Raw genomic sequence first — 26,536 nt, forward strand, 5'->3', positions numbered from 1 at the left:
CTTTCCAAATACCCATTTGCTGTGGCTGTGGCTGTGGCTGCTGGCATGGATTGGGGGTGGCGGGCGGAGGGCGGGGGATAAAGAAAAAATACATACCCCCTTGCCGCATCTTGTCTCTCCTCCATCGTCTCTTGTGTCGTACCTCCGTTGGGCTGGAACAGGAAGCACCCAAGCGCCCCTGACCAATCACAACACTGCAATGCAGAGTTGTGATTGGTCTGAGCGCTGTGGTTCGGATGGCTGGCCAAAGAGGGCCGACCAAACACTCATTTTGCACTTAAAGATTTCTGAAAGCAGAGCAGCCCCACCCCGCAAATCTGCCTCAGCAGGAGCAAATACAATGATAATAACTATGAGTTATAATCATTTTATATTTCCTTAACTTACACTGCTGAAAGCAGTGGGGGGGCGACGCTTCTCCGCCTTAGCGGAGGAGCCACCACTGGGCTGTGGTATGTACTATTGTTTTGCAACCGAATTCTGTTTGCATAACATTAACATCTTACGGACACCTCAAGGGAGGTGGTAACCTATTTGCGAATGGGAAGTGGTCCCCAAAGGACCTCTTCCCCTTTGAGAATGTAAAAAATATATATATTTTTAAGAGTAAGCAAAGTTCTCACGGACCACAGCCAGCTCTTAAAATACTAAACTTAAAAGTTGAATTTTCAATTTTTTTTTAAAACACATCCCATTTGCCTTTTAAAATAAAAAATGTTTTATGTAAAATCAATCACAAACATGGTGGTCTGCTGAGCCCAGCAAGCAACCATCACTGTGATTACAGCGATTCCTAGTCGGTCATAAATAGAGACCCACCTCATTAATATTCATTAGTTAGTTCGATTTGCGACCCCACTAGGAACTGCTGTTTTAAAAATATTCTTCAGTACATTCGAAATTGCAATTTCTAATTTTTGTACACGTGGCTCCAAGTCACTGTTAAAGAATCCCTACTCTCCAAGAAAATTGACAAACTCAAATATTGAAAGTGATAATGAAGCTGTGATGTGCCTAAATAAATAATTAGAGTCATGCGCAATAATAAATCTGTAAATGGCATAGTCATAAGGCCAGAAGAGCGCTGCCTCTCCCTTTCAGAAAACAGCTCTCCTTGCACCTTTATGTCCCTTTGAAATGGTCCTCCGCTGGCTTTAAATGGCATGTGTCTCTAGTGCCATCTTATGGTGACTGTAATGTACTACAGGACACAAAATAAGAACGATCAGCAGAGAATATTTCAATTAATATTTTCGGCATGTTGACGTAATTGATTTCGATGTAAAATGAGATGTGTGGGAATTGTGTCTTGCGCACAATGGTCTGTGGCCGTCTGCGACGCAAGTGGGTGAAAACGGCAGCGCCGACCCAAGTCCAACTGCAAGGGATATTTTGAGCTGAAAGTTGATGAGAGCGAAGCACCACTTTGCGTCACAAAATTTCACCTCTACCCCCACAACTTCAAAGGGCGTAACTGGACATGAACAGCACAAACACTCGGTTTTTCACGCAAGGCCAAATCTCCGAATACAAATTCTACCGCCAAAATAAAGCAGGCGCAAGCAATGGACAAGTAGTAGTGTGATCATCCGACCTACGCATAACGTATTTTCTGCAAATCTCTCTCTCTCTATATATATATATATATATATTCTTTCCACAAGTTGCCAAATTGGAAGGTCGCTCACGAGGGGGTTAATACACACTTGCCGCCGGCAGCAACACAACAGCCTGCAACACATCCGTCCATTTACATGCCAAACGTGTTTCGAGCGTCGTCCCGCCCTTGATCACTGGCTGTACAACGAGAAACAGAGGCCGATAATATGCACATGATTTATTGAATAACAGTTCCCACCCATGTGGGTGTGGCAAAGTTGCATTCTGGTCTCAGCAGTCCATTGCCCAAACTTAATCGTGCTACAACCCCAGTGGGCACCTCTGATTTATCGTTGTTTGTCAATGTTTTGCCCCAGTGGGTGGAAGGAAATGTCATACAGCGTCCTCATGCTGCCAATATTTACCAGCGGCTCAGGCCCCCCTCGTTCTGTTCGCTGCACAAGATGCTGAGCAGTGTAGATCCACTAGTTTCAGCAGCGGGACCTTCCGCGACCGGACTAGCCACCTTAAATTCTTTCCACAAGTTGCCAAAGTGGAAGGTCGCTCACGAGGGGGTTGATACACACTTGCCGCCGGCAGCAACACAACAGCCTGCAACACATCCGTCCATTTACATGCCAAACGCGTTTCGAGCGTCGTCCCGCCCTTGATCACTGGCTGTACAACGAGAAACAGAGGCTGATAATATGTACATGATTTATTGAATAACAAGTCCCACCCATGTGGGTGTGGCAAAATTGTATTCTGGTCTCAGCAGTCCATTGCCCAAACTTAATCGTGCTACAACCCCAGTGGGCACCTCTGATTTATCGTTGTTTGTCAATGTTTTGCCCCAGTGGGTGGAAGGAAATGTCATGCAGCGCCCTCATGCTGCCAATATTTACCAGCGGCTCAGGCCCCCCTCGTTCTGTTCGCTGCACAAGATGCTGAGCAGTGTAGATCCACTAGTTTCAGCGGCGGGACCTTCCGCGACCGGACTACCCGCCTTAAATTCTTTCCACAAGTTGCCAAATTGGAAGGTCGCTCAGAGGGGGTTGATACACACTTGCCGCCGGCAGCAACACAACAGCCTGCAACACATCCGTCCATTTACATGCCAAACGCGTTTCAAGCGTCGTCCCGCCCTTGATCACTGGCTGTACAACGAGAAACAGAGGTTGATAATATGCACATGATTTATTGAATAACAAGTCCCACCCATGTGGGTGTGGCAAAGTTGCATTCTGGTCTCAGCAGTCCATTGCCCAAACTTAATCGTGCTACAACCCCAGTGGGCACCTCTGATTTATCGTTGTTTGTCAATGTTTTGCCCCAGTGGGTGGAAGGAAATGTCATGCAGCGCCCTCATGCTGCCAATATTTACCAGCGGCTCAGGCACCACTCGTTCTGTTCGCTGCACAAGATGCTGAGCAGTGTAGATCCACTAGTTTCAGCGTTGGGACCTTCCGCGACCGGACTAGCCGCCTTAAATTCTTTCCACAAGTTGCCAAATTGGAAGGTCGCTCAGAGGGGGTTGATACACACTTGCCGCCGGCAGCAACACAACAGCCTGCAACACATCCATCCATTTACATGCCAAACACGTTTCGGGCGTCGTCCCACCCTTGATCACTGGCTGTACAACGAGAAACAGAGGTTGATAATATGCACATGATTTATTGAATAACAAGTCCCACCCATGTGGGTGTGGCAAAGTTGCATTCTGGTCTCAGCAGTCCATTGCCCAAACTTAATCGTGCTACAACCCCAGTGGGCACCTCTGATTTATCGTTGTTTGTCAATGTTTTGCCCCAGTGGGTGCAAGGAAATGTCATGCAGCGCCCTCATGCTGCCAATATTTACCGGTGGCTCAGGCCCCCCTAGTTCTGTTCGCTGCACAAGATGCTGAGCAGTGTAGATCCACTAGTTTCAGCGGCGGGACCTTCCGCGACCAGACTAGCCGCCTTAAATTCTTTCCACAAGTTGCCAAATTGGAAGGTCGCTCACAAGGGGGTTGATACACACTTGCCGCCGGCAGCAACACAACAGCCTGCAACACATCTGTCCATTTACATGTATATATATATATATTATACACATCTTTCTTTTGGGCGGTTGGCCTCGGTTTGAAATTTGTGCTGGAGGGTGTTTCCTGAGTATAAAAGTCAAGCACCTGTTAATTGGCTCATCATTGTGCCCTAGCTCAACACTTTGGCCCACTTTTACTAGCACTTTGCGCAACATGTTGTTGAAGGATTTACTTTCTGACATTTTGCACATGAAGCTTGCCTAAAGTAACTCAGATCAGCGTTATGCGCTGCTTTATACTACTTTGCCTCGAGGGGGTCATACCAAGGATGGAGCACGAGTGTTTCAATGCAACCACCCATGGGTTTTCACACAAATCCCTATCTACAATGTAAACAATGTGACAATGACCACCAGCAGTGCTAACATTAACTATACCTATCCCCACAACTAACAGTCCAGCAATTGAGGCCATCTTGACCACGGCCAACAACCCCTTCAGCTTACAATCATGTATGTCAACTCTAAACATGGTAAATCCCAAAGCCAACTGCCAGGCATTCTGACAACTGTAACCTTGCTTATCACCGTTTTCAACAGTGCAGAACCTGTTCCAACGCTAACCATGTGTACCACTCACCCAAACAGACCACACCATGCAGATTCCAATCCTGAACACCACGGTGCCATTTCTTCTTATGCCTTCATTTACATAATACCTACACCTCAACAGAAGCTTACCACACCTTCCCTCATGCCTAATCGACTACCGACTATACCACCTTAGGACCTGAGAGTAGCATCACAGATGATGTTCATCCAACCTGCCCAAGCCTTTTGAGCAAATATTTAAATACTACATTACTCTAGCTTCCAGTATGTTTATTCTCTGTTTGCTGCTTTCCCCCTCTTCTCAGGAGATGTACGAAGGGTTGGACTTGAGACAAAGAAGAGCTTCCAGTCCAGGCTACATTGACTCCCCAACCTACAGCCGCCAGGGCATGTCACCAACCATGTCTCGCTCCCCGCAGCTCTACTACAGGTCAGGTAAGAGGCTTCACCTGTGTTTGAATGCTCGCCTAAAGGAAGCGGTCGACACAGAGTACTCCCTGTGCTTTGTGTTTGCTCACATTCACTGCAGATATTGACGGTCAAACAATCCCTGATAACCTATGGAGAGTGGGAAGGAACAGATTATCACTGCTTGGGTTTGGGATTGGTCTCTCCTGTGTATTTTTGAGACTGTCATTTTGGTTGTCTTTCACTGTCAGAGAGAATGCTGAGCTAAACTCGCCCCTCCCTGCACAGAGGCAGCCAGTCAGTGGGATTGATACAGTTTTGTGTAAGTTTACCCTTTTTTGCTATTCACAAACAAATGATTTAATAGTAAGTCAACAACTGCAGTCGGGGCGGAGACCTCCGCACATATAAATATACTACATGCCTGTCTTTTTATGCGCGTAGGTCTCTGCCCCGACTGCGGTTTCCACAGCCATAAGCCCACTTTTTAAATAATTTGTTTGTGAATAGTAAAAAAGAGTAAACATACACAAAAGTCTAAGAAACAATGACAACGACAGTTACGTAACACAGGCCCCCACAGTGCATGGGCCCCCAAGCTCCAGGAGGCCCCCTCAGCACAGTACTCTTGCCGGAGAGCTCCCGATTGTATCAGGAGGGGGGCCCTCCACGTACCTTGCAGGTCGGCCAGTAAAGTTTTGTTATGCCAGTGGACAACGAATGCTTAAATCAGGGCACAGAGAGGCACAAGTCGGTCATCAGCCTATCATTCCTCACACGCTGCCTCCTCCCTCGTATCACAGACTCCAGCACACTCTAAGCCATGAGGGTCCCAGGGTTAGTTCTCCTGTTCTTAAAGGTCTCCCATTGAAATGTGTGACTTGTACATTTGTACACAAGATTGTGTACTGGAGGTGGGGGTCAAGCGTTGAACGCACCAACTGCAGAGACATCTCCGGCGGCTCATTTACAAGCCCCTTGTGCCATCATTGCGTCACTTTTAACATGGGAAAAACGTACATCCCGTCTGTGCAAAGAGCTTGTAAATAAGCCCCTGGACTCCTGCAAACTCCGTATAGGTTCCTGCGTCACACTGTACAATAATACAGCTAATACTACAGATAGTATTAATTCTAAGGCTGAAAAGTAAAACAAAGAGTTTTCCCTGTGGGAAGTATTATTTCCTGCTCCTAGATCAGGACTCAAACTGACAGACACAAATCACACCATTCGTTTTGTGGAACTGGAGAACACTTACCAGAAAGGAACACGCCCAATCTAATTTTAATTAAAAAAGTGTACAATTTATTATAAGAAAATACAAAGATATCAATGAATTATCAATTAAAAACATGTAAATCACAAATAAAATACACAATTAAAACCACCTAATGTGGACATGGAGAATTTAATCAAAAGAGACACTAATATCTGTCTTTGTCATATCATTTCGGGCCCTCGTTTGTCAACAATAGGAGGAATATTATTCCTTTAGACCAGATTGATTGTTGGCAACGCCGAATATGACTTAGGGATTGGCGTCGACGCGTTTCGGAAGCATCAAATGATAATGGCTTCCTTCCTCAGGACAGTTTGTATATGTATTCTCCACAGGTTAAATGACCAACCTAATGCACAAATAAGATACAATGCAACTATTAGATCCTAACATAGTTTTATGCCAGTACCACATTTTATTTCACATTTCTTTATCTTCTCCCTATCTTAACCAGGAATGATTTTACTCCCATCTCTAAATTTGTTCTCTCGTTTCAACCCTGATATATAATGACAAAAGCCAATTATATATGCCCACAGACAATCTATTAGTTTTCCTCAATTCTATGTATTTGTTATGACTTTTACCACATTCTTCATGATTCAGTGCTGGAACAAGATATTTAACCCCTAAAGCAATTGTATTTCAATATTTTCCATTTGTTACTTATAAAAGTGCACTTGCGTAAAGGTCTTGTATTTCACACGCATTTGTTTCATGGTTTGAAACCAGATTGTGGTCACTAATATCTTCAATCCAAATACATTTGTCAGTCAATATTGGAAAAAATCAAGGGGGGCCTATTTATAATCACAAGAGATATTATGCACAAGGATCAGTCTCTTTTTTAGGCATTATGCAATATTACCACATTGTCTATCGATGAATCATCAAGGAGAATTTTTACACACAGAAACAGCATATCCCATGTTTATGTCATTGTGGTTCCCAAAAAACACCTATTATTCCCAAAGGTATCAAACCTAAATTGTAAAACATACTCCAAAAGAACCTTTGTGTTGCCAATTATTCTAAAACATTGTGCCAAATGTTAACCTTCTGGTTAGAAGGTTAAAATTTGGCACAATGTTTTAGAATAATTGGCAACACAAAGGTTCTTTTGGAGTATGTTTTACAATTTAGGTTTGATACCTTTGGGAATACTAGGTGTTTTTTGGGAACCACAATGACATAAACATGGGATATGCTGTTTCTGTGTGTAAAAATTCTCCTTGATGATTCATCGATAGACAATGTGGTAATATTGCATAATGCCTAAAAAAGAGACTGATCCTTGTGCATAATATCTCTTGTGATTATAAATAGGCCCCCCTTGATTTTTTCCAATATTGACTGACAAATGTATTTGGATTGAAGATATTAGTGACCACAATCTGGTTTCAAACCATGAAACAAATGCGTGTGAAATACAAGACCTTTACGCAAGTGCACTTTTATAAGTAATGTTAGACGGACCGGGAGGGTCGGCCGAGGATAAGGGGAGCGGTCTCCAGGGAGAGCCGACTCCAGTGACCGTACAGACAAGTAACTTCCCCCCCACAGACGGACACCACACAAGGGTAAGGTTCAACGAGACTTTATAGGCGATTCTTAAAGTACGATAAGATGGTACAAGGAGGTCTGGACTCAGGGGTCCCCTCGATTCTGGTCTCTGGTTTGGGGAAAGGGTAGCGGGACAGTCTTGGTTACCAAAAGATGGAAATAGCTCTCAATCCTCGAGCTCGGCGTTCTAGATGATCGGGCCGCGGCGGAGCCAGCAGGTCCCGAGATGGACGAAGGAAGCGACGGTCCGCGGCGGAGCCAGCAGGTCCCGATGAAGATGATGGTTGTAAACGGTCCGCGGCCACGCCAGCAGGTCCCGACGACGATGAAGGATACGAAGGTTACGAAGGTTGCGGCAGCACCAGCAGGCAGGGTGATGGTGCACAAGGCAGAGCTATGGCAGCGCCAGTAGTCCGTCAAGGATGAGTTCTTCTTTACGTCTCTCGACTCCAAGATACAACTGCCTTCCTGCTCTGGAGCTGCCCCAGTTATAGGGCTGGTGTTCTTTGATGTCCGGACCCTCGCACTTGGAGGTCGGGAGGTCCGGGATGGGGGAGTCCAGACACCCAGCAGGGGGTGGGGCCAGCGCCCGGGGAGGCGATGGGCGAGCGGCACTTGGCGGGGAGAGCCATCGACACCTCTTTCTCCCATTGACTTGCCAAGTAGCCCGCTCACCTCCTGGGTGGATGGTGGTGCCGGGATGTCTGAGGCCTGGCCAGGCCCAGGGTTGAGGTCGATCGGGGGCCAGGCGGCCTCGTGGTGGAGTGTCCAAGATGGCGCCCAGGATGGGCGCGCGGGCCAGCAGTGGATCGGGTCCACGAGGTCGATATGTTCGAAGGCAGGGGTCCTTGAGGGGACGGAGGACGTGCAATGGTGGTGTGTGGTACCTGGGTGACCGGGCTCGGGCCGGTTTGGGCCGGGGGAGAGCGGCCCTTCATGTGGCCTGTCCAACATGCGTCCCCCCCAGCTGAAGGCGGGGAGAGTTACCCATCCTCTTGGGGACTCTCCTCGTCGAGGCGGAAGAACCGGGACAGGCCATCTGCGTTGGCGTGATCCGGCCCAGGCCGGTGTTCAACTGTGAAGTCCATCCCTTGTAGGGAGATGGACCAACGTAGTAACTTCGGGTTTTCCCCCCGCATCTGCATCAGCCACTGCAGGGGTCGGTGATCGGTCTGCACCCGAAAGTGTGTGCCAAAGAGGTAGGGCCGGAGCTTCTTGAGGGCCCATACCACAGCAAAGGCCTCCCTCTCTATGGTGCTCCAGCGTTGTTCCCGTGGTAGGAGGCGCCTGCTGATGAAGGCCACTGGCTGATCAAGGCCTTCGGTGTTCACTTGAGACAGGACTGCCCCAATGCCATGGTCGGAGGCATCCGTTTGGACGACGAACTCCCGGTTGTAGTCGGGGGCCTGGAGCACCGGGGCGGAACACATGGCGGCTTTCAATTGTTCGAATGCTGTTTGGCACTCCGGGGTCCAGTTGACTTTTTTGGGTTGGTTTTTTGACGTGAGTTCTGTGAGGGGCCCCACGATAGTACCATAGTCTTTCACGAACCTTCGGTAATAGCCCGTGAGGCCCAGGAAGGCTCGTACCTCGGTCTGGGTGATGGGTGGCTGCCAGGACTGGATGGCGGCAATTTTGAGCTGCAGAGGGGCCACCAGGCCGCTTCCCACCTGGTGCCCGAGGTAGGTCACAGATCCTTGCCCAATTTGACATTTGCTGGCCTTGATCGTGAGGCCAGCTCGCTGAAGGGCTTGTAGCACTGCTCGGAGGTGGTGGAGGTGCTCGGACCAATGGTGGCTGTATACAGCGATGTCGTCTAGGTAGGCGGCACTGAACCCTTCGAGCCCCGCCAGGACCTGATTGACGAGTCGCTGAAATGTTGCTGGGGCATTTTTCATGCTGAAGGGCATGACCTTGAAATGGTAATGCCCATCGGGGGTGGAAAAGGCAGAACGTTCTTGGGCCCGGGGTGTGAGGCCGATTTGCCAGTAGCCCGCCGTCAGGTCGAAGATGCTGAGGTAGCGGGCAGCTCCCATGCGGTCGATTAGTTCATCCGCCCGGGGGATGGGATGTGCGTCTGTTCTGGTGACCGCATTCAAGCCCCGGTAGTCGACGCAGAACCGGAGTTCCGGTGGGGTGCCAGGGGCGGCCGCTTTGGGGACCAGTACTACAGGACTGGCCCAGGGGCTGTCTGAGGGCTCGATGACCCCGAGTGTGAGCATTTTGGCTACCTCTTCCTGGATGCAGGCCCGTACCCGATCTGGCACGCGGTAGGCCCGGTGGCGGATAGGGGGGCTGTCCCCCGTGTCCACATCGTGCACACACCAGGAAGTGACCCCTGGGGTGAGGGAGAACAGGTTGGCGAACTGTGACAGGAGGACTCGACACTCCTGGTGTTGCTCTCGGGTGAGGGCCTCCGAGAGTCGGACCCCATCCACGGAGCCGTCTTTCTCCTGAGTCCGTAGGAGGTCAGGGAGGGGCTCGGAGTCTTCTTCAACCCCATTGTCGGTGGCCATCAGGAGGCCGAGTTCGGAGCGCACAAAGTGGGGTTTCAGTCTGTTAGCGTGGAGGACCCGGAGGGGGTTCTGGGAAGATTCCATGTCGATGAGATAGGTGGCAGGACCCTTGCGCTCGACTACTTTGAAGGGCCCCGTCCACTTGTCTTGCAGGGCGCAGGGTTCGGTGGGGGACATCACCCATACCTGTTGCCCAGGTTCAAATTCGATGGAGGAGGCATTCCGGTCATACCACTTTTTCATGTCCTCTTGACTGGCCTCTAGGTTGGCTTTTGCCAGCTCTCTGAACCGCCGGGTCTGGTTGCGGAGTGTTAGGAGGTACCGGAAGACATCTGGTGGGTTCTTTAGAGGGGGCATCTCCCAGCCCTCTTTGACTAGGCTGAGCGGCCCCCGCACTGGATGTCCATATAGCAGTTCAAACGGGCTGAAGCCCAGGGACTTCTGGGGAAACTCTCGATATGCGAAGAGGAGGCACGGCAGCAGTACATCCCACTGGCGACGGAGGGGTTCTTCCAACCCCCCGATCATCCCTTTGAGCGTGCGGTTGAACCGCTCAACGAGTCCGTTTCCTTGAGGGTGATAGGGGGTCGTAAATCGGTAGGTAACCCCGCACTGTTGCCAGAGGGACTTCATATATTTAGAGATAAAGTTCGTGCCTTTGTCGCTGACGACTTCTCGGGGGAAGCCCACACGGGAGAAGATCCCCATTAGAGCCCGGCCGACTACCGGGGCTGTCACAGTTCGCAGGGGAACAGCCTCGGGGTAGCGGGTGGCGTGGTCCACTAGCACCAGGATGAACCGATGACCTTGTTTTGTGCGCGGGTCCAGGGGCCCCACGATGTCTATCCCGACCCTCTCGAACGGGGTGGTGACCACGGGAAAAGGTTGCAGGGGGGCTTTTAGTTTGCGGCCGCTCTTTCCACTGGCTTGGCACGTGGGGCAAGATCGGCAATGCTGGTGTACATCGTTCCTCATTTTTGGCCAGAAGAAGTGGGTCACCAGACGACTGTAGGTTTTATCTTGACCCAGGTGTCCCGCCAGGGGGACATCGTGGGCCAGGTTTAGCAGAAAGTCTCTAAAACGGAGGGGCACCACCAGTACTCGGCCGGCCCCCAGCTCCGCGATTCTTTGCTCACTGTACAGCAGGTCATTGTCCCAGTAGACCCAGTGAGTGCCGGAGGTATCCCCTGCGCCTTGGGCGAGCGCTTGCTGGCGGAGTCCCTCGAGGGAGGGACAGGTCTTCTGTTCTTGGCGAAATTGTTCTTGCGTGGGCCCCCCCTCTTGAGGCCACTGGTCGAGGTTAGTGAGGTCTGGAGGTTGAGCTTGTTCTGGGGGGACGTCACGGTCGGTGGTTTCGGCTGGGGCGACCGGAGGCGGTGGCGCCGGCCATTCGGGTTCCTCTGGGCGGGGGCTGGCACGGGCGGCCATGGACCGGGTGGTGACGCACGCCCAGTCCGGGACGCCTAACATCCCCAGGTGTTCTCTTCGTTCTACGGCGGCCCACGGGGAGCTTTCAAGGTCATTCCCCAGGAGGCAGTCTACGGGGGCATCGTCTCGGACCGTGACTTTCAACATGCCGGAGACCCCCCCCCCATTCGAAAGGGACGCAGGCCATCCGACACAGACTTTCTGAGTTATCGGCTGAACGTACAGGGCAGAGAATGTTCGGTAGATACTGTTCCGGGGTCACCAGGTGACAGCGGACGGCTGTTACACTGGCCCCAGTGTCACGAAGGGCTTCAGCCCGGCGTCCATTGATGCTCACCCATTGGCTGTACTTCTGGGTGTTAGCGGGTAGGGGGACCCGCGGGACCATGTCTTTCCCCCCTAAGCAGGCTAGAGCCATGGCGGCTGGCTCCCATTCCTGATGCTCTTGCTCATATTCTTCTTGCTCCTCGGAGATCTGTTCTTCCCCCAGGGCAGCAGCAGCCACCTGGCGGGGTCTTGGGCTCTGATACTGTGGGCAATTTGGATCGTTGGCATAGTGGCCGACTCGTTGGCATCGATGGCAGGTAACATTGGCTCGGTATCCCGGTCGCGCCGGGGTGCTGCCCCGGTTGGCCGGGGGGGTGGTGCTGACCGCGGGGGCGACCGGAGCGTTGTCTCTTCCGCGTCCTTGGCCTCCTCCTCCTCCTCGGGGACGGTGCTGACCATTGTTGTTCCGGTTCTGTTCGTAGGACCCATTCCGGCCCACTCTGGTGATTTCCCATCGGTCAGCTTCGGCTGCGAGCTGCCGGGGATCGGTTAACTTGCTGTCGAGGAGGTGCTGGCGGAGTTCAATAAAGCAATTGTTCGATAGGTGCTCCCATACCATGAGATTGAACAGTTGTTCGTAGGTTGTAACCTTGCTTCCTTTGATCCAGCCCTCGAAGGCTCGGCTAAAGTAGGTTACATAGTCCACCCAAGTTGTACCCGGGATGCGGGTGCAGTCTCGGAACCTCTGACGGTACATTTCGGGTGTGAGGCCATAGCGGGTGAGGAGGGCAGCTTTCATATGGTCATAGGAGGTCATCTGGTGGTCCGGGAGCTGTAGCAGGGTGTCGCGGCCCTCATTGAGGAATCTCCCCCATAGGCCGGCTCCCCAGTCGTTTCTATCGATCCGGTGTGCAGTCATAGCGATTTCGTAGGCTTTAAACCATTGCTGGATGTCGTCCTCTCGGAAGTATTCTCGAACGACATCCTTGGGGATGTGTACCTTTTTCTCCGTTGTCCCTGGGGTGTGGGGTTGCTCGAACACCCCTATTTCTTTATTCTGCTTGCGTAAATCAATCTCAGCTAGTCGTCGCTCGTGTTCATATGCCAGTTTCTTTTCCTCGAGCTCCCTTTGTCTCTGTTTCTCCTCTCTTTCTTCTCGGAGACGCAGGTGCTCTAAGTTTATTTTCTGTTCGGCCAACTTAAGTTCAACGTCCATTTTGAGCCGAGCCATTTCTAGCTCGTGTAGTCGGGTTCTTTCTCGTTCCTGGATCTCGTCTTGCGAGAGACCCGTTCTTTGCTCTTCAGGAGCCATGGTGGCTTTTGCTGCGATGCTTCGATCGGGGGTTCCGGCGACCCCGGTCTCTGCCCAAGACTCTAGGGCATGCTTGAAATCGTCTTTGGTGCTTAGTCCGGTGGTAGCGATACCTAGTTCGATGCAGAATTGTTTTAGTTCACGATGGTTGTACTCGTCCAATTTCTCCATCTGGAATTTCTCGGTGGATCCGCTTTCTTTAGTTGTCATCTTGATTTCGTCGTGGGGTGAGCTACTGTCTGTACGATTATGCGGTGATTCGGATCGCGCCGCTGGCCACCAATGTTAGACGGACCGGGAGGGTCGGCCGAGGATAAGGGGAGCGGTCTCCAGGGAGAGCCGACTCCAGTGACCGTACAGACAAGTAACTTCCCCCCCACAGACGGACACCACACAAGGGTAAGGTTCAACGAGACTTTATAGGCGATTCTTAAAGTACGATAAGATGGTACAAGGAGGTCTGGACTCAGGGGTCCCCTCGATTCTGGTCTCTGGTTTGGGGAAAGGGTAGCGGGACAGTCTTGGTTACCAAAAGATGGAAATAGCTCTCAATCCTCGAGCTCGGCGTTCTAGATGATCGGGCCGCGGCGGAGCCAGCAGGTCCCGAGATGGACGAAGGAAGCGACGGTCCGCGGCGGAGCCAGCAGGTCCCGATGAAGATGATGGTTGTAAACGGTCCGCGGCCACGCCAGCAGGTCCCGACGACGATGAAGGATACGAAGGTTACGAAGGTTGCGGCAGCACCAGCAGGCAGGGTGATGGTGCACAAGGCAGAGCTATGGCAGCGCCAGTAGTCCGTCAAGGATGAGTTCTTCTTTACGTCTCTCGACTCCAAGATACAACTGCCTTCCTGCTCTGGAGCTGCCCCAGTTATAGGGCTGGTGTTCTTTGATGTCCGGACCCTCGCACTTGGAGGTCGGGAGGTCCGGGATGGGGGAGTCCAGACACCCAGCAGGGGGTGGGGCCAGCGCCCGGGGAGGCGATGGGCGAGCGGCACTTGGCGGGGAGAGCCATCGACACCTCTTTCTCCCATTGACTTGCCAAGTAGCCCGCTCACCTCCTGGGTGGATGGTGGTGCCGGGATGTCTGAGGCCTGGCCAGGCCCAGGGTTGAGGTCGATCGGGGGCCAGGCGGCCTCGTGGTGGAGTGTCCAAGATGGCGCCCAGGATGGGCGCGCGGGCCAGCAGTGGATCGGGTCCACGAGGTCGATATGTTCGAAGGCAGGGGTCCTTGAGGGGACGGAGGACGTGCAATGGTGGTGTGTGGTACCTGGGTGACCGGGCTCGGGCCGGTTTGGGCCGGGGGAGAGCGGCCCTTCATGTGGCCTGTCCAACAAGTAACAAATGGAAAATATTGAAATACAATTGCTTTAGGGGTTAAATATCTTGTTCCAGCACTGAATCATGAAGAATGTGGTAAAAGTCATAACAAATACATAGAATTGAGGAAAACTAATAGATTGTCTGTGGGCATATATAATTGGCTTTTGTCATTATATATCAGGGTTGAAACGAGAGAACAAATTTAGAGATGGGAGTAAAATCATTCCTGGTTAAGATAGGGAGAAGATAAAGAAATGTGAAATAAAATGTGGTACTGGCATAAAACTATGTTAGGATCTAATAGGTGCATTGTATCTTATTTGTGCATTAGGTTGGTCATTTAACCTGTGGAGAATACATATACAAACTGTCCTGAGGAAGGAAGCCATTATCATTTGATGCTTCCGAAACGCGTTGACGCCAAACCCTAAGTCATATTCGGCGTTGCCAACAATCAATCTGGTCTAAAGGAATAATATTCCTCCTATTGTTGACAAACGAGGGCCCGAAATGATATGACAAAGACAGATATTAGTGTCTCTTTTGATTAAATTCTCCATGTCCACATTAGGTGGTTTTAATTGTGTATTTTATTTGTGATTTACATGTTTTTAATTGATAATTCATTGATATCTTTGTATTTTCTTATAATAAATTGTACACTTTTTTAATTAAAATTAGATTGGGCGTGTTCCTTTCTGGTAAGTGTTCTCCAGTTCCACAAAACGAATGGTGTGATTTGTGTCTGTCAGTTTGAGTCCTGATCTAGGAGCAGGAAATAATACTTCCCACAGGGAAAACTCTTTGTTTTACTTTTCAGTATATTGGCGCTCCATTTCCCTATGGGTTATTAAGAGCCCCTCTCTTCCCTTTATACTTAATTCTAAGGCTAACATGGCTATTGCTGCTAATATAATGATAACGACAGTTTTAATGATAACAACACTAATGAAAATAATAACATTAATAGTAATAATACTAATTATAATAATAACAATAATATTAACAACAAGAACAAGAATGCTGATAATTATAAGGATAATAATAACAACAACAATAATTATAATTGTGGTAATTATAATTACAATAATGATACTACTAATAATAATATTGATGGTTGGTTGAAATATATTATCAGTCTTGTTATTATTATTAGTAGTAGTAGTATTGTTATTATTTTCATTAATAGAAGTAGCAGTATTGGTAGTATTGGTATTGTTACTATGGTTGCTATTATTGTTATTAAATGATCAGCAGTAGTAATAATAACTATAATAATGACAATGATAATATTGCTCATAAGTCCATAGGATGCCATAAACGTAGTTCTTTTACGAAAGCTGGTCAAGCTGAAGATAAGGCAGCATGTACCTCTCCGCATCTGTGGTTGGGCGCCCTCTTTATGGGCCTGTAATGCTGCACAGTGACCAGCAAGGTTGCATAAGAACCAACTGCACTGCACATGGGAGCGGATTTACAAACATTTTGTGCTGGGTGTGCATGACGAAAGTGACGCAAACCTGCCCAAAATGTTTTTCTTTTATTTGCTTTCCAGGGCAAAACTTTTCACTGCTTTTCGTTACCCTGCATCAAGGAGGTATTCCATGAGTGGGACATGGTCGTTCCCAAGCAAACACTCGCGGCTTTTGATGCAAAACTCTATCTACTAACAAAGGAGACAGAGTTTCGCACCCACATTTTTTTGCTTTGAAACAGGTGTTAAAAGGAGAAATACTTTTATTTCTCATAGCTTTTGCTACTTTAAATGTGTGCTGCACTGTAATACACACTTCAGAGGTGGGACACGTTTTGAAATGTGTCTAGGTATAGTATTTTGTACTTGAATGATAGCCTTCCAGTACAACTCTGATGTCAGACATCAAGCACACACCCTTGCACAGGTGGGAAAGATGTGAGTGTGGTGGTCGGCACCATAATTGTGTGCCATCACTAGGAATAGTGCAGCATAGTGCCACATCTCTGCAGATGTGGCACCCTCCTGCCGACTCCCTCTCACGCTATGCAGCAGCTTTGGGTGCCGTGCTGCGTTCTGTGACATTTTTCTAAATTTGGGCCATCGGACAATGGCCAGTGACAGGGCATATCGGCTAAGGATGCTAGTCAGATGGGCTATGACACTACACAGTAACCAAAGGCACTGTAAATGAACCATTAACATTGCTTGTGGACTAATTGGATTGTACCATGTGCAACATTACTTAACCCCTTCGATGCGTGTGACAAGGTCAGCTCGTCATGGGCGTTACCTGCGCTGTGCGTGTGACGAGTTGACCTTGTCACGTAACGCGGGATTTTTAAAATCGCAGCGCTCAGCGGGAAAACCGCTAGCGCGCATGCGGTTAACATGAACTAATCACACTAGACATTTACCAACGACACTGCAGGTAGATCACACCTGGAAAATGGCATAATGCATGGACCAGTACTACTGAACATGGACTAAAAACATTACACATGGGCAAACAAAAAACAAACATCATCAAAACTTCACGTGGTCCGAAGATATTGCAAGGGCATTATTGACGCTGCACGTAGACCAGTGACACAACACATGGGCTACAAATGTTGTTTAATGACTGCCAACTCACTAAAGTATTACTTGGATAAAGTGGCCCTCATGGCTTAGACAATGTGTGAATTAATCTCAACCCCCTTCCCAGCATGGAAATCTCACGAGTAATCACTGACTTGTGTAGCTCAGTGGCGTGACTCTATGTCTAAAGCACGGACACACAGGCATTGCCTCCTTCACCCTACTGCCTCTGCTTCTAACCACTGTTCCTTATACTGACCAATGTTGTCCTGCCTTTGTTCTTTCTTGGTCACTCTTGCTTCTTGCTTTCTTTACTTTGCACTGTTCAAGGCACTGAGAGTGGGCGGAGCTCCCCATACTATAGCCAGTTAGATGTCAGGTCCTCGACGCCAACCATTTACCAGCCTCCAAGGCATTTCCACATTCCAGGTAGGCCCCAGAGACTTTCAGAGTAGCACGTAGTGTTGTGGCCAATTCTGTTTGCATGCGTACTTTGTGGCCTGTGCCAAGCAATCCCCTCCTGTTTGTTTGTTGCCCCCATAACATTTAGTCAAGCCAACACCACACGCTCTTTTCACATTCCCCGACCCCCACTGCACATGCACAGTCCAGCTAGGTACCACTTTACATCCAATGGTGGAGTGTCGCAATATCAACGTTTTATATCACCTGCATTACTAGTGATGCTGCACAATCCAATACCAACATATAATTGAGTTAAGCACACGTGGAGTTACAATAGTAAATCAGTACTTCCCTATGTACCCTTGCATTTATGATCTAATGGTAGTCGATAGTGTGGAGTCAGTTTATGTGCAGGTCGACATTAGTGACTTTGATATTGTGACACACCACCCATCCAATGCAATCCTAGCAGTTGTAATTCTTGGGTAGGGTGGAAGATTGATAGTCATTGTCTGAAGGACTAGTGCTCACTTACTAGCAACTTCATCTCACAGCCTGGTTTCAGACACAGTGCATTATCCTGTGTGGTTGCATGGCCTTGATTTTTTGGCAACGTGATTAGGAGACCATTGTACAGGTTCAGAAGCTGAGCCTTATTAAAGCTTAGATTTTTACTTTTTCTTTTTCCTTAAATAGATCAAGATTTCACTCAGAAAGCAAGAGTGAGGTCTGGCATTCCGAAGGCCATCCCATATTTAAAAAATAGCGCTATTAAGCACTCAAAATCCTTAATCTATTAAGTAAATAACAATATTTGGTTGCTGCGTGTAGGCATTCTAAGTGGTCCTGTGTAGGATCCACTATCCCAGTAAGTTGTAAACATGAATAAAGGGGATTTCCAGCGTTGGGTATTTGTCCCGCGCTGGGAAATCAGCATGAACGGCACCATGCACAGCGCAAGAGGGTGGCGCCTCTTATCTGCTACTCAAGTAGATTTTCTATTTGAGTGACAGCTTTCTCAACGCAAACGGACGTTTTCTCAATGCAAGTAGTCGCCACCGTCCACGACCGCCCGCATTGAGAAATCCAATTGCCCACATTGAAAAATCCCCCAGGGAGGTGGATTTTCATCGCTGGACATTGGCAAATCTGAGTGAGGTAAAAACTCTGCTCCGCTACTCAAACGGAGAAGAGTTTACCACCCAGACCTACAGACGATGTGCTCTTGTGTACAATTTTCACAAAAACTGGCAAATTTAATTTTGTGCAATAACATTTTCACAGAAATTATGCATATTTTACACAGGAAAGCATTTGCAATTTCACCCATTTGTAACAATAATCAGAGCTCAGTGCAAAAAGCAGATCTCAATGTTACGAACCTTCATTTTAGTCCTGTTTCTTCGCTACATTACAGAGAAGGTGGGATGAAACTCTATGGTACCAGTAGCATCAGGTCATCGCCAGCTGATCTCCTGCAGCTGGTGTATTCTGGCATCACTGACATTATGGATATTTCCTAACATGGTTGGCCTCATGCTTGAAGGCGAGGCTGGGATGGAGTCAGTGATCTCTTATGCCACCAGCTGAGTGTATCCCCCTCCCCTATCTGGTTGTAGATTCTTCCGCAGACTGCGTTGAAAAAAAAACCTTCTATGATATAGACCTGGCCCCCAAATACCTGGGTGCTCTGACCAAGATGGTTTTATCTGGAATATTTTAAACTTGTGGTATTTGAATTTAAAATTTGGCTCGCCCCTCACATGAAATCATTAATGCAAATTACATTTCTAATCACTTTTACCTCACAAGTAGCAGAACCTGGAGTCCACAATCACATAACAATTCTAGAACTGGGCAAAGAGAGCATAGAGTACAATAAAGACCATAGAGAAATGCAAGTACATAGTTTACAACAAAGAGCTCTTTTTTACATAAAAATATAAATTAAAAACATTATGTAGTTTTTTGCCCCACAGCAAACCCTGCCACTAAGCAAATGGGCTTTAGTAACTCAATGAAAACATTGCATTTCCAAATCATTATAAGTGTAGGAATTTTTCGTTTTTTTTAAAGGAAAACTTTCAAAAAATGGTCCCATATATTAGAAAGGGCGAGGAAGGAAGAAAGCCTTTTGCATATGAAAATTTGATGTGGAAATCCTTTGTTTACATCCTTTTCCTACACATTGGGATTAATATACACACAGAAACATAAATATGTGCATGCATATATATCACAAAATATATAACAGACTATAGGTTTACAGGTTAGGACAAGTCACCGATACCCCATATAGATCCAGTAATTATTCATCCGTCACAAATTAATAACCACAGACAAATCTTAGGAACTTTTCAACTGACTGCAATATCATGATACATCCAAGCTGACATCTGTTGTGTGTGTGTGTGTATGTGTGTGTGTGTATGTATATATATATATATATATATATATATATATATATATATATATATATATATATATATATATATATATATATATATATACACACACACCCTTTTCAGTCCCATACTGCATAGTATGTATGTGTGTGTGTATATATATATATATGTGTGTGTGTGTGTGTGTAAGTATATGCATATATAACAAAGGTTAAAGTAACATAGTTAGGTGTAATTCAAAACGATCGTTTTTTGTTAAAAAAACATTAGAAAGTCACTGCTGAAAAAACCAAAGTAACTTATAGTTAAGTGAATATGTCAGATACAACATTAGCATTTTGAGCTAAAAACAATACACAGAAATCCACCAGTTATAATTAGCAGAGCTGACTATAACTTTCTCTCCACCATGCACTGCTTATGACCTCACATATTACATCATTCACGACATGTTCTCTGACATTATTTATGACATCACTGATGACATCTCAAATGACATCACCGATGACTTCACTTCTAGCCTCATCCAATGAGTGTGTTGGTTTGTTTTTATAGTTTTCAAAGTGTCAGGTAAATACCATAGTACTTCGTAACCTAACTTTGTACAGCAAACGCATGTGCTCTTAATTCATCATAGATGTGTAGAGGTACTGAACACGTTATAAACCTTTGCATTGAAGAGTGAACCTGTGTGCGAGTGACAGTTAACAACCTATGTTCTGCATGTTCCACACAAGTGTTTTCGTTCTGCAGAAAAAGTTTCTAACAGGGCAAAGATGCAATGTAGTAGATGCTAAGTATTGTAAGCAGCCTTCAGTTTTTCTACAATATAATCTCAACATAACAATATCTACATAACATAGAAGACTGTGTCCACCAGGTACTAATCTATGTGCATGTGATTCCTGTGCATCAGAAAATGGGCTATCTGTAAAGTTTTCACCACAGGTAGAATGATCTTAAGCACCTTCAGACTTTGGTTATATTAAGCAAATAGTCTCTTTTTCACAAGTGTTACGTAGAGTGTACACTGTTCTTAGTAGACACTTTTTAATACTCTGTGGTGTATTTCTATTGATAGTTTCACTATCTGCAAATAGTGTGTTGTAGAGGAAGCTCCCTCCATAGAGTGAACACTGTTTACAATAACTACTTTTCTACTCTTATCAACTTTATTTCTCAATGTAGGTGAGGTGACTGTCACAGGTTTGATACAGATAAAAACTGTCCATAGTAAGGCATTCATTTTGGAACTGATGTTGAGCATCTTGGGGAACTTGGCTTTCTCTGAACAGTTGTATGCATATTGAACACTGTGTGCAATGTTGGCTTTCCCATATATCTATGGTTGATTGTTAATGTGAACACGGCTACCTGTGAAGTGTATGGTATTGGGTCAATAGTGCACATAACACATGCTTACTGCACCTAAGGGAGTTGTATCTGTGATGGCATTAATGATGATTCATATTATTTCAGGCCTCTTATGCCATACTAGCTTATAAAGGAATGTGTGCAAAAAAGCTTGAATGATATCATAAGTGATGTCATCATTTATGTTGTTTGAGATGTCATCAGTAAAGTCATAAATGATGTCATAGACTATGCCATGAGCGATGTAACATGTGAGGTCATAAGCTGTGCATGGAAGGGGGGCATATTATAGTTAGCTCTACTAACTATAACTGGTGAATTTCTGTGTTTTTTTGTTCAAAATGTTAATGTTGTCACTGATATATTCACCTGACTATAACCCAACTTGAACTTTAGTTTTTCAGTGAATTTCTAAGGGTTTTTAAAAACAAAAGCAGCTCTTTTTCTCACACCTAACTATAACTACAACCGTTGTTTTTTTCAGTGAATTTCTATTTTTTTAACGTAAAGTAATATTTTATTACCATATGAAAACCACCTCCCTGCTGCGCAAGGATGGGGTTGGCCAAATCCTCAGAAGGCAGCCATGTCCATGCTGCTCATGGCCTATGCTGTGTGCAAAATAAGCCCCAGGGGCCAAATACAACAAAAAGGGGAGAAAGGCCATGCGGCCCCCCTCTCCGAGCCATATCAGGCCCTCTGGATACCATCCCGTGGGCCAATACCAATAAAAAGGGGGAGGGGCCATGTTGCCCCTCCCTCCACGAGCCTCACTAGGCCTTGGAGACCCAATCCCCAGAGCCTTATTAGGCCCTGGGGACACCATTCCCCAAGGTGTATTTTTAAGCTGAGAGGGGGACAGCGCATCCCCCGTCCTTGAGCATTTTATGGCCCTGAGGACCCCAGGGCTCTATATATATATTTTTTTTTCAACAAAAGAACGCTGCAAGGCTCTCATCGGCGAACCAGATTCTCCACAGCACAGACAGAGTCCACGAGGATTTCTTCTTTTTTAGAGGTACTTTATTGTAACAACACCATTAGTGCAACTGTGTAAGGACGGTCAACGCGTTTCGGCGGATGCCTTCTACTGTTAAACATGTTAAAAGGGGAGGAGCCTACAGACCCCCTCCCTGAGCCTATTATGGACCTGAGGGCCCCATTTCCAAGGGCCATATATATTTTAAAGGGAGGGAGGCCATGTGGCCCCCCCTCCTAAGCCTCTTTAGAGCCTGGGAACCTCATACCTCAGGGCCACTGTTTTATTTTAAAGGGAAGAGGGGACTCGTGGCCTCCCCCCGAGCATAATATGGCCCTGGGAACCTCCCCCCCCCCCCCCCCCACCCCCCCAGGCCATATATATTTTAAAGAGGAGGGGAGCTGCATGTTATGCCCTGAGGATCACCTGCCCAAGGGGCTTTTTTTAAAAGATGAGAGGGGCCATAGGTCCCCCTCTCGAGCCATTATAGGCCCTGAAGAGCCCACCCCACAAGCGAAAACTTACAAAAAAGGGGAGTGAGCCACCACTCCTTTTTTGGAATTTTGGCTCCAGGACTGGGCTCCACAGGGACTATACTGGCTCGGGAGGGTGTCCTCGTGTCATCCACCCCTTATATAATCCAGCCAAGGGGTGGCCTCCCTGGTGTTTAAAATTGAGGAATGCCGCTGCGACTGTCATTTTCTTTTTTTTTATACCGCAGGGGCTATATGGGATCGCAGCAAAAGACTGCTAATTTTCTTTTAATTTGGGCCCCAGGAGGGGGTTACTGCTGGGTCCCCCTATTATTCTTTTTTACTTACTTCAGGTTGGAGACTAAGTCTTCCATGTCCTGTAATGGCTGGCAGCAACGTTTTTCTCATGTTGCTGGCAGCCAATCAGAGGATTTGTACCGCTGAAGTTTGAATCCAGCGGAAGTGAATTGGACCAAGGGAAATAAAGCTCCCTGAGCCAATCAGAATCCTCTGTTTTCTAACTGGGGCTCAAGCGAGAGTCTCTCGAGCCTCTCGCGAACCCAACCATCCAGACATACAAATAATATTGACCCTTAATTTCTTAAAAAGCTACTGAAGGATTTAGACCGAATCCCAAAAAGAACAATCTGTCGACTAAGATCTAGCTTCCTGCTACATTTGGTGTAATTCAAATACTGCAGTTTTTGCTGTAGCCCTTCTTAAATAAATCTATAGAATATGAATGGGGATTTTGTGTTTTGGGACCCCCACCCCCCTTTTTTGGATTCGCTTGATGGATCACCTGGAAACATTCCATGCACAAAGTAGTCTAAACAGAGCAGTGTTTTTGAAAGTTTCATGGAGATTCGTCTAACAAGCCAAAGTACTTAGCAACACAAAGAAACGCTTTTCCTATGGAACAGCTGACCTAAATATAACTACCCGGTGGTGACCGCAACTGGGTAAATATCTATCTATCTATCTATCTATCTATCTATCTATCTATCTATCTATCTATCTATCTATCTATCTATCTATCTATCTATCTATCCATCCATCTATCTATCTATCTATCTATCTATCTATCTATCTATCTATCTTCAGGACATATATATTTATATACATACATAAATATATATATATATATATATATATATATATATATATATATATATATATATATATATATATATATATATATATATATATATATATATATATATATATATATATATATATATATATATATGTGTGTGTGTGTATATATATATATGTATATATAGATAGATAGATAGATAGATAGATAGATAGATAGATAGATAGATAGATAGATAGATAGATAGATAGATATAGATATAGATAGATATATATGTCTCCCGTTGGTGTTCCTCCTCTTGGACACCCAATCCTGAGGCACCCACCCAACAAGCTCCAACTCCACTGCTTTCAGGTCAGTTTTTAAAAAAAATTCTAGTTTAATTGGCTTCCAAGTGGCACAATTGCACAGTCCTTATCTCCACACTCTCGGATATATACTACCTGAATTTTTTGATTTTGCAATTTGCCCACTTATTCTTGCCTTTGGTTGTCCCAGTACAGTAGTCTACCTTTTTTACCTAATGAACAATCTTCTGATCCCACCATATATTTTACTTGGTATACATTAGGAATGCCTGTTCCTTGGTGAAAAAGATTTCCAGTGAGCTGATAATCCCTAAATATAAAGTGAAGTCCTTTCCCTCACAATCCACTCTTTGCCGTCTCACTACCCCACACTTACCCACCTCCTACAGGATACCTCACATGACACCTCATGACACATACATACCTGCATCTGACTCTCAGGCTTCGCTCGTCTATGACTGTGAACTCTGAAGACCAGACTGCCTTTGTGTTCATGCTCCTCTGTCCTGGCTTTGTTTGTCTTTCTGTCTTTCTTTGTTACTATGCTGTGTTGTGAAGTTTGCATGATAGGTGGTCATAGATTGCAATGCAAACAGTTATGTAAGCCTTTTATCCTTCAAACCTCAATGTCATGAGACACAATTTTGACTGTCTAATAACCAAAAATTATACGTATATCAGAAGGATGTGTGTGGAACCGTTTTGCTCAAGGCTCTATGTACAGGTGAAAGTACTGAACTATACAGAATTCCCAAGTCGCCTACTAAGCAGATTATATATGTGCATGAGTACAGGAGAGTCTACCTAAATATATCAGAGCAGGGGTCCATTTGGCGTGCTGTCTACACTACTTTGGGTTTAAAGTTAAGAGTAAGGATCTGGTGGCATGCAGGCAGGATATGCCCTGTGACTTCTGTACTAACCTTTCTGTCTACTCCCTGCCCCCACTCCTTTCTTTTTCTTTCTCTTTTCAGCGGTAGGAGAGAGTAATATCTACAGGAAGCCACCCATCTATAAGCGGCACGGTACTGACAACTAATGGGACGAAGGGGTTCACTGGCAACCATGTCTAGGAGAAGAGCAGAAAGCGCATGCGCATGTCGCCGCTCAAACAGAGACATTTTAAGGCATGGGAAAAGTGGGCTCTGGCCCTTGGCCCTAGCCCCTGATAGAGCCAGCTCTGTTCTGCACAGTCTGGCTCTGATGACCTTGAATAATTATTAAACAGATTGTTTTAAATAACATTTTTCTTTCATTTATTTTGTATGTGGGTGATGCATAAGAGTCTCTGACATATTACAGACATTTTGTATAGAAATATTGTATCTATGCTTCATGCAACATCTATAAAAAAAAATTATTTGAGATCAAAACAGGACCTCGCATATGAGAAATGGAAGGTTGTCATTCAGATTTTTGCAGTACCATTAATGAGGTACTGCTGTGTTATAATATTGAAAATACACCTTACTTTCTATGAAGATTAGATGTGAACACATTTATGAATTTGGACCAGTGTGCCTGTGCACGGTCAGTGAACTGACCAAAAAGGGCATGAAAGAGCTGAAATCGGAGCATTAATTCAAAGCTGTTCTGAACAGGGGACCCCTAAATGCGTTTGGCCCAGGCCCCCAAATCCTTAAGATGTCCTTGAGCTCGAAGGCACTTTGTGTGTAGAAATGGGGATTTGCTCAAGGGGGTTTACGACACCAGACTTGCAAACGTAAGGCCCTGTTAGATATATTCAAAAGGTCATCCACTGCAGAGATATGCATTGACAACATCATTAGGTCTGGCCTATAATTGAAAGTGCCTTTTCACTCATGGAAGGGGTTTAGGTACTCAATATATCATCTTACCTGCACTCTGGCACACATCCATGCCCTCCACTCATACATCTATTCATCCACCCACTGACTGTCTCACTCTTGCATTCAGCATCTTACCTTACTCAGTAAAAGAAACTCTTACCTACTAAGGTGATGAGATTCCATTTAACAAAATACATGTCTGCAAGCTTTAACATGGCGCATAATAATCCACCATTAAAGGCCCACTGACTTAAACATATGAGGTAATTATTACATCAGGCCTACTGCCTCTATCATAACTTTTCATAATAAATAGATCAGACATATTGTATCTGATATATATTTTCTCAATGAAACAATCAAGTCAATAGCATTTATCACTGGCTTGTCACGATAACCGACTTGGGTTTACTGTAATAAGATTTCCCACAAGGCCGCTATGAAGTATGCAAAATAAAATGACAATGATGTACAAAGGTACAGTTGCCAGAATAATAACAAATCCATCCTAAGAGGCCATATTGAAGATTACTGTAGTGCGCATCTTATATCCTCATGATTTCTTCCATTGGGTAATGAATGCTAAAACTCTTTCCGAATATAGTGAACTGTGAGATTCCATGCATCAACTACCAAGAAAATCCTTCCTTTTCTGCCTAAGGGGAGTCGACAGACGGTGATTACGGCACTGGTTATGTCAAGACTGGACTATTGCAACAGCCTCTACTTAAACATCCAAGAGAGGCTGTTGCATAGGCTACAGATGCTGCAGAACGCAGCTGCTAGGCTGATTCCAG

At 46.2% G+C, this 26,536-nt stretch overlaps 1 protein-coding gene across 1 annotated transcript in view; it reads left to right on the forward strand.

Moving 5' to 3' along the window:
• LOC147703053 (actin-binding LIM protein 3-like) overlaps positions 1–26,536 on the forward strand; it is a 181,107-nt gene that overhangs the window by 89,450 nt on the left and 65,121 nt on the right. The window contains exons 2-4 of the mRNA XM_086929469.1: positions 4,498–4,674; positions 17,219–17,317; positions 24,903–24,953. Coding sequence (XP_086785595.1) covers positions 4,498–4,674; positions 17,219–17,317; positions 24,903–24,953 — 327 coding nt within the window. The remainder of the gene's footprint in view (positions 1–4,497; positions 4,675–17,218; positions 17,318–24,902; positions 24,954–26,536) is intronic.

The sequence above is a fragment of the Lissotriton vulgaris genome, chromosome 7, assembly GCF_964263255.1.
Source record: "Lissotriton vulgaris chromosome 7, aLisVul1.2, whole genome shotgun sequence".
Classification (NCBI taxonomy): Eukaryota; Metazoa; Chordata; class Amphibia; order Caudata; family Salamandridae; genus Lissotriton; species Lissotriton vulgaris.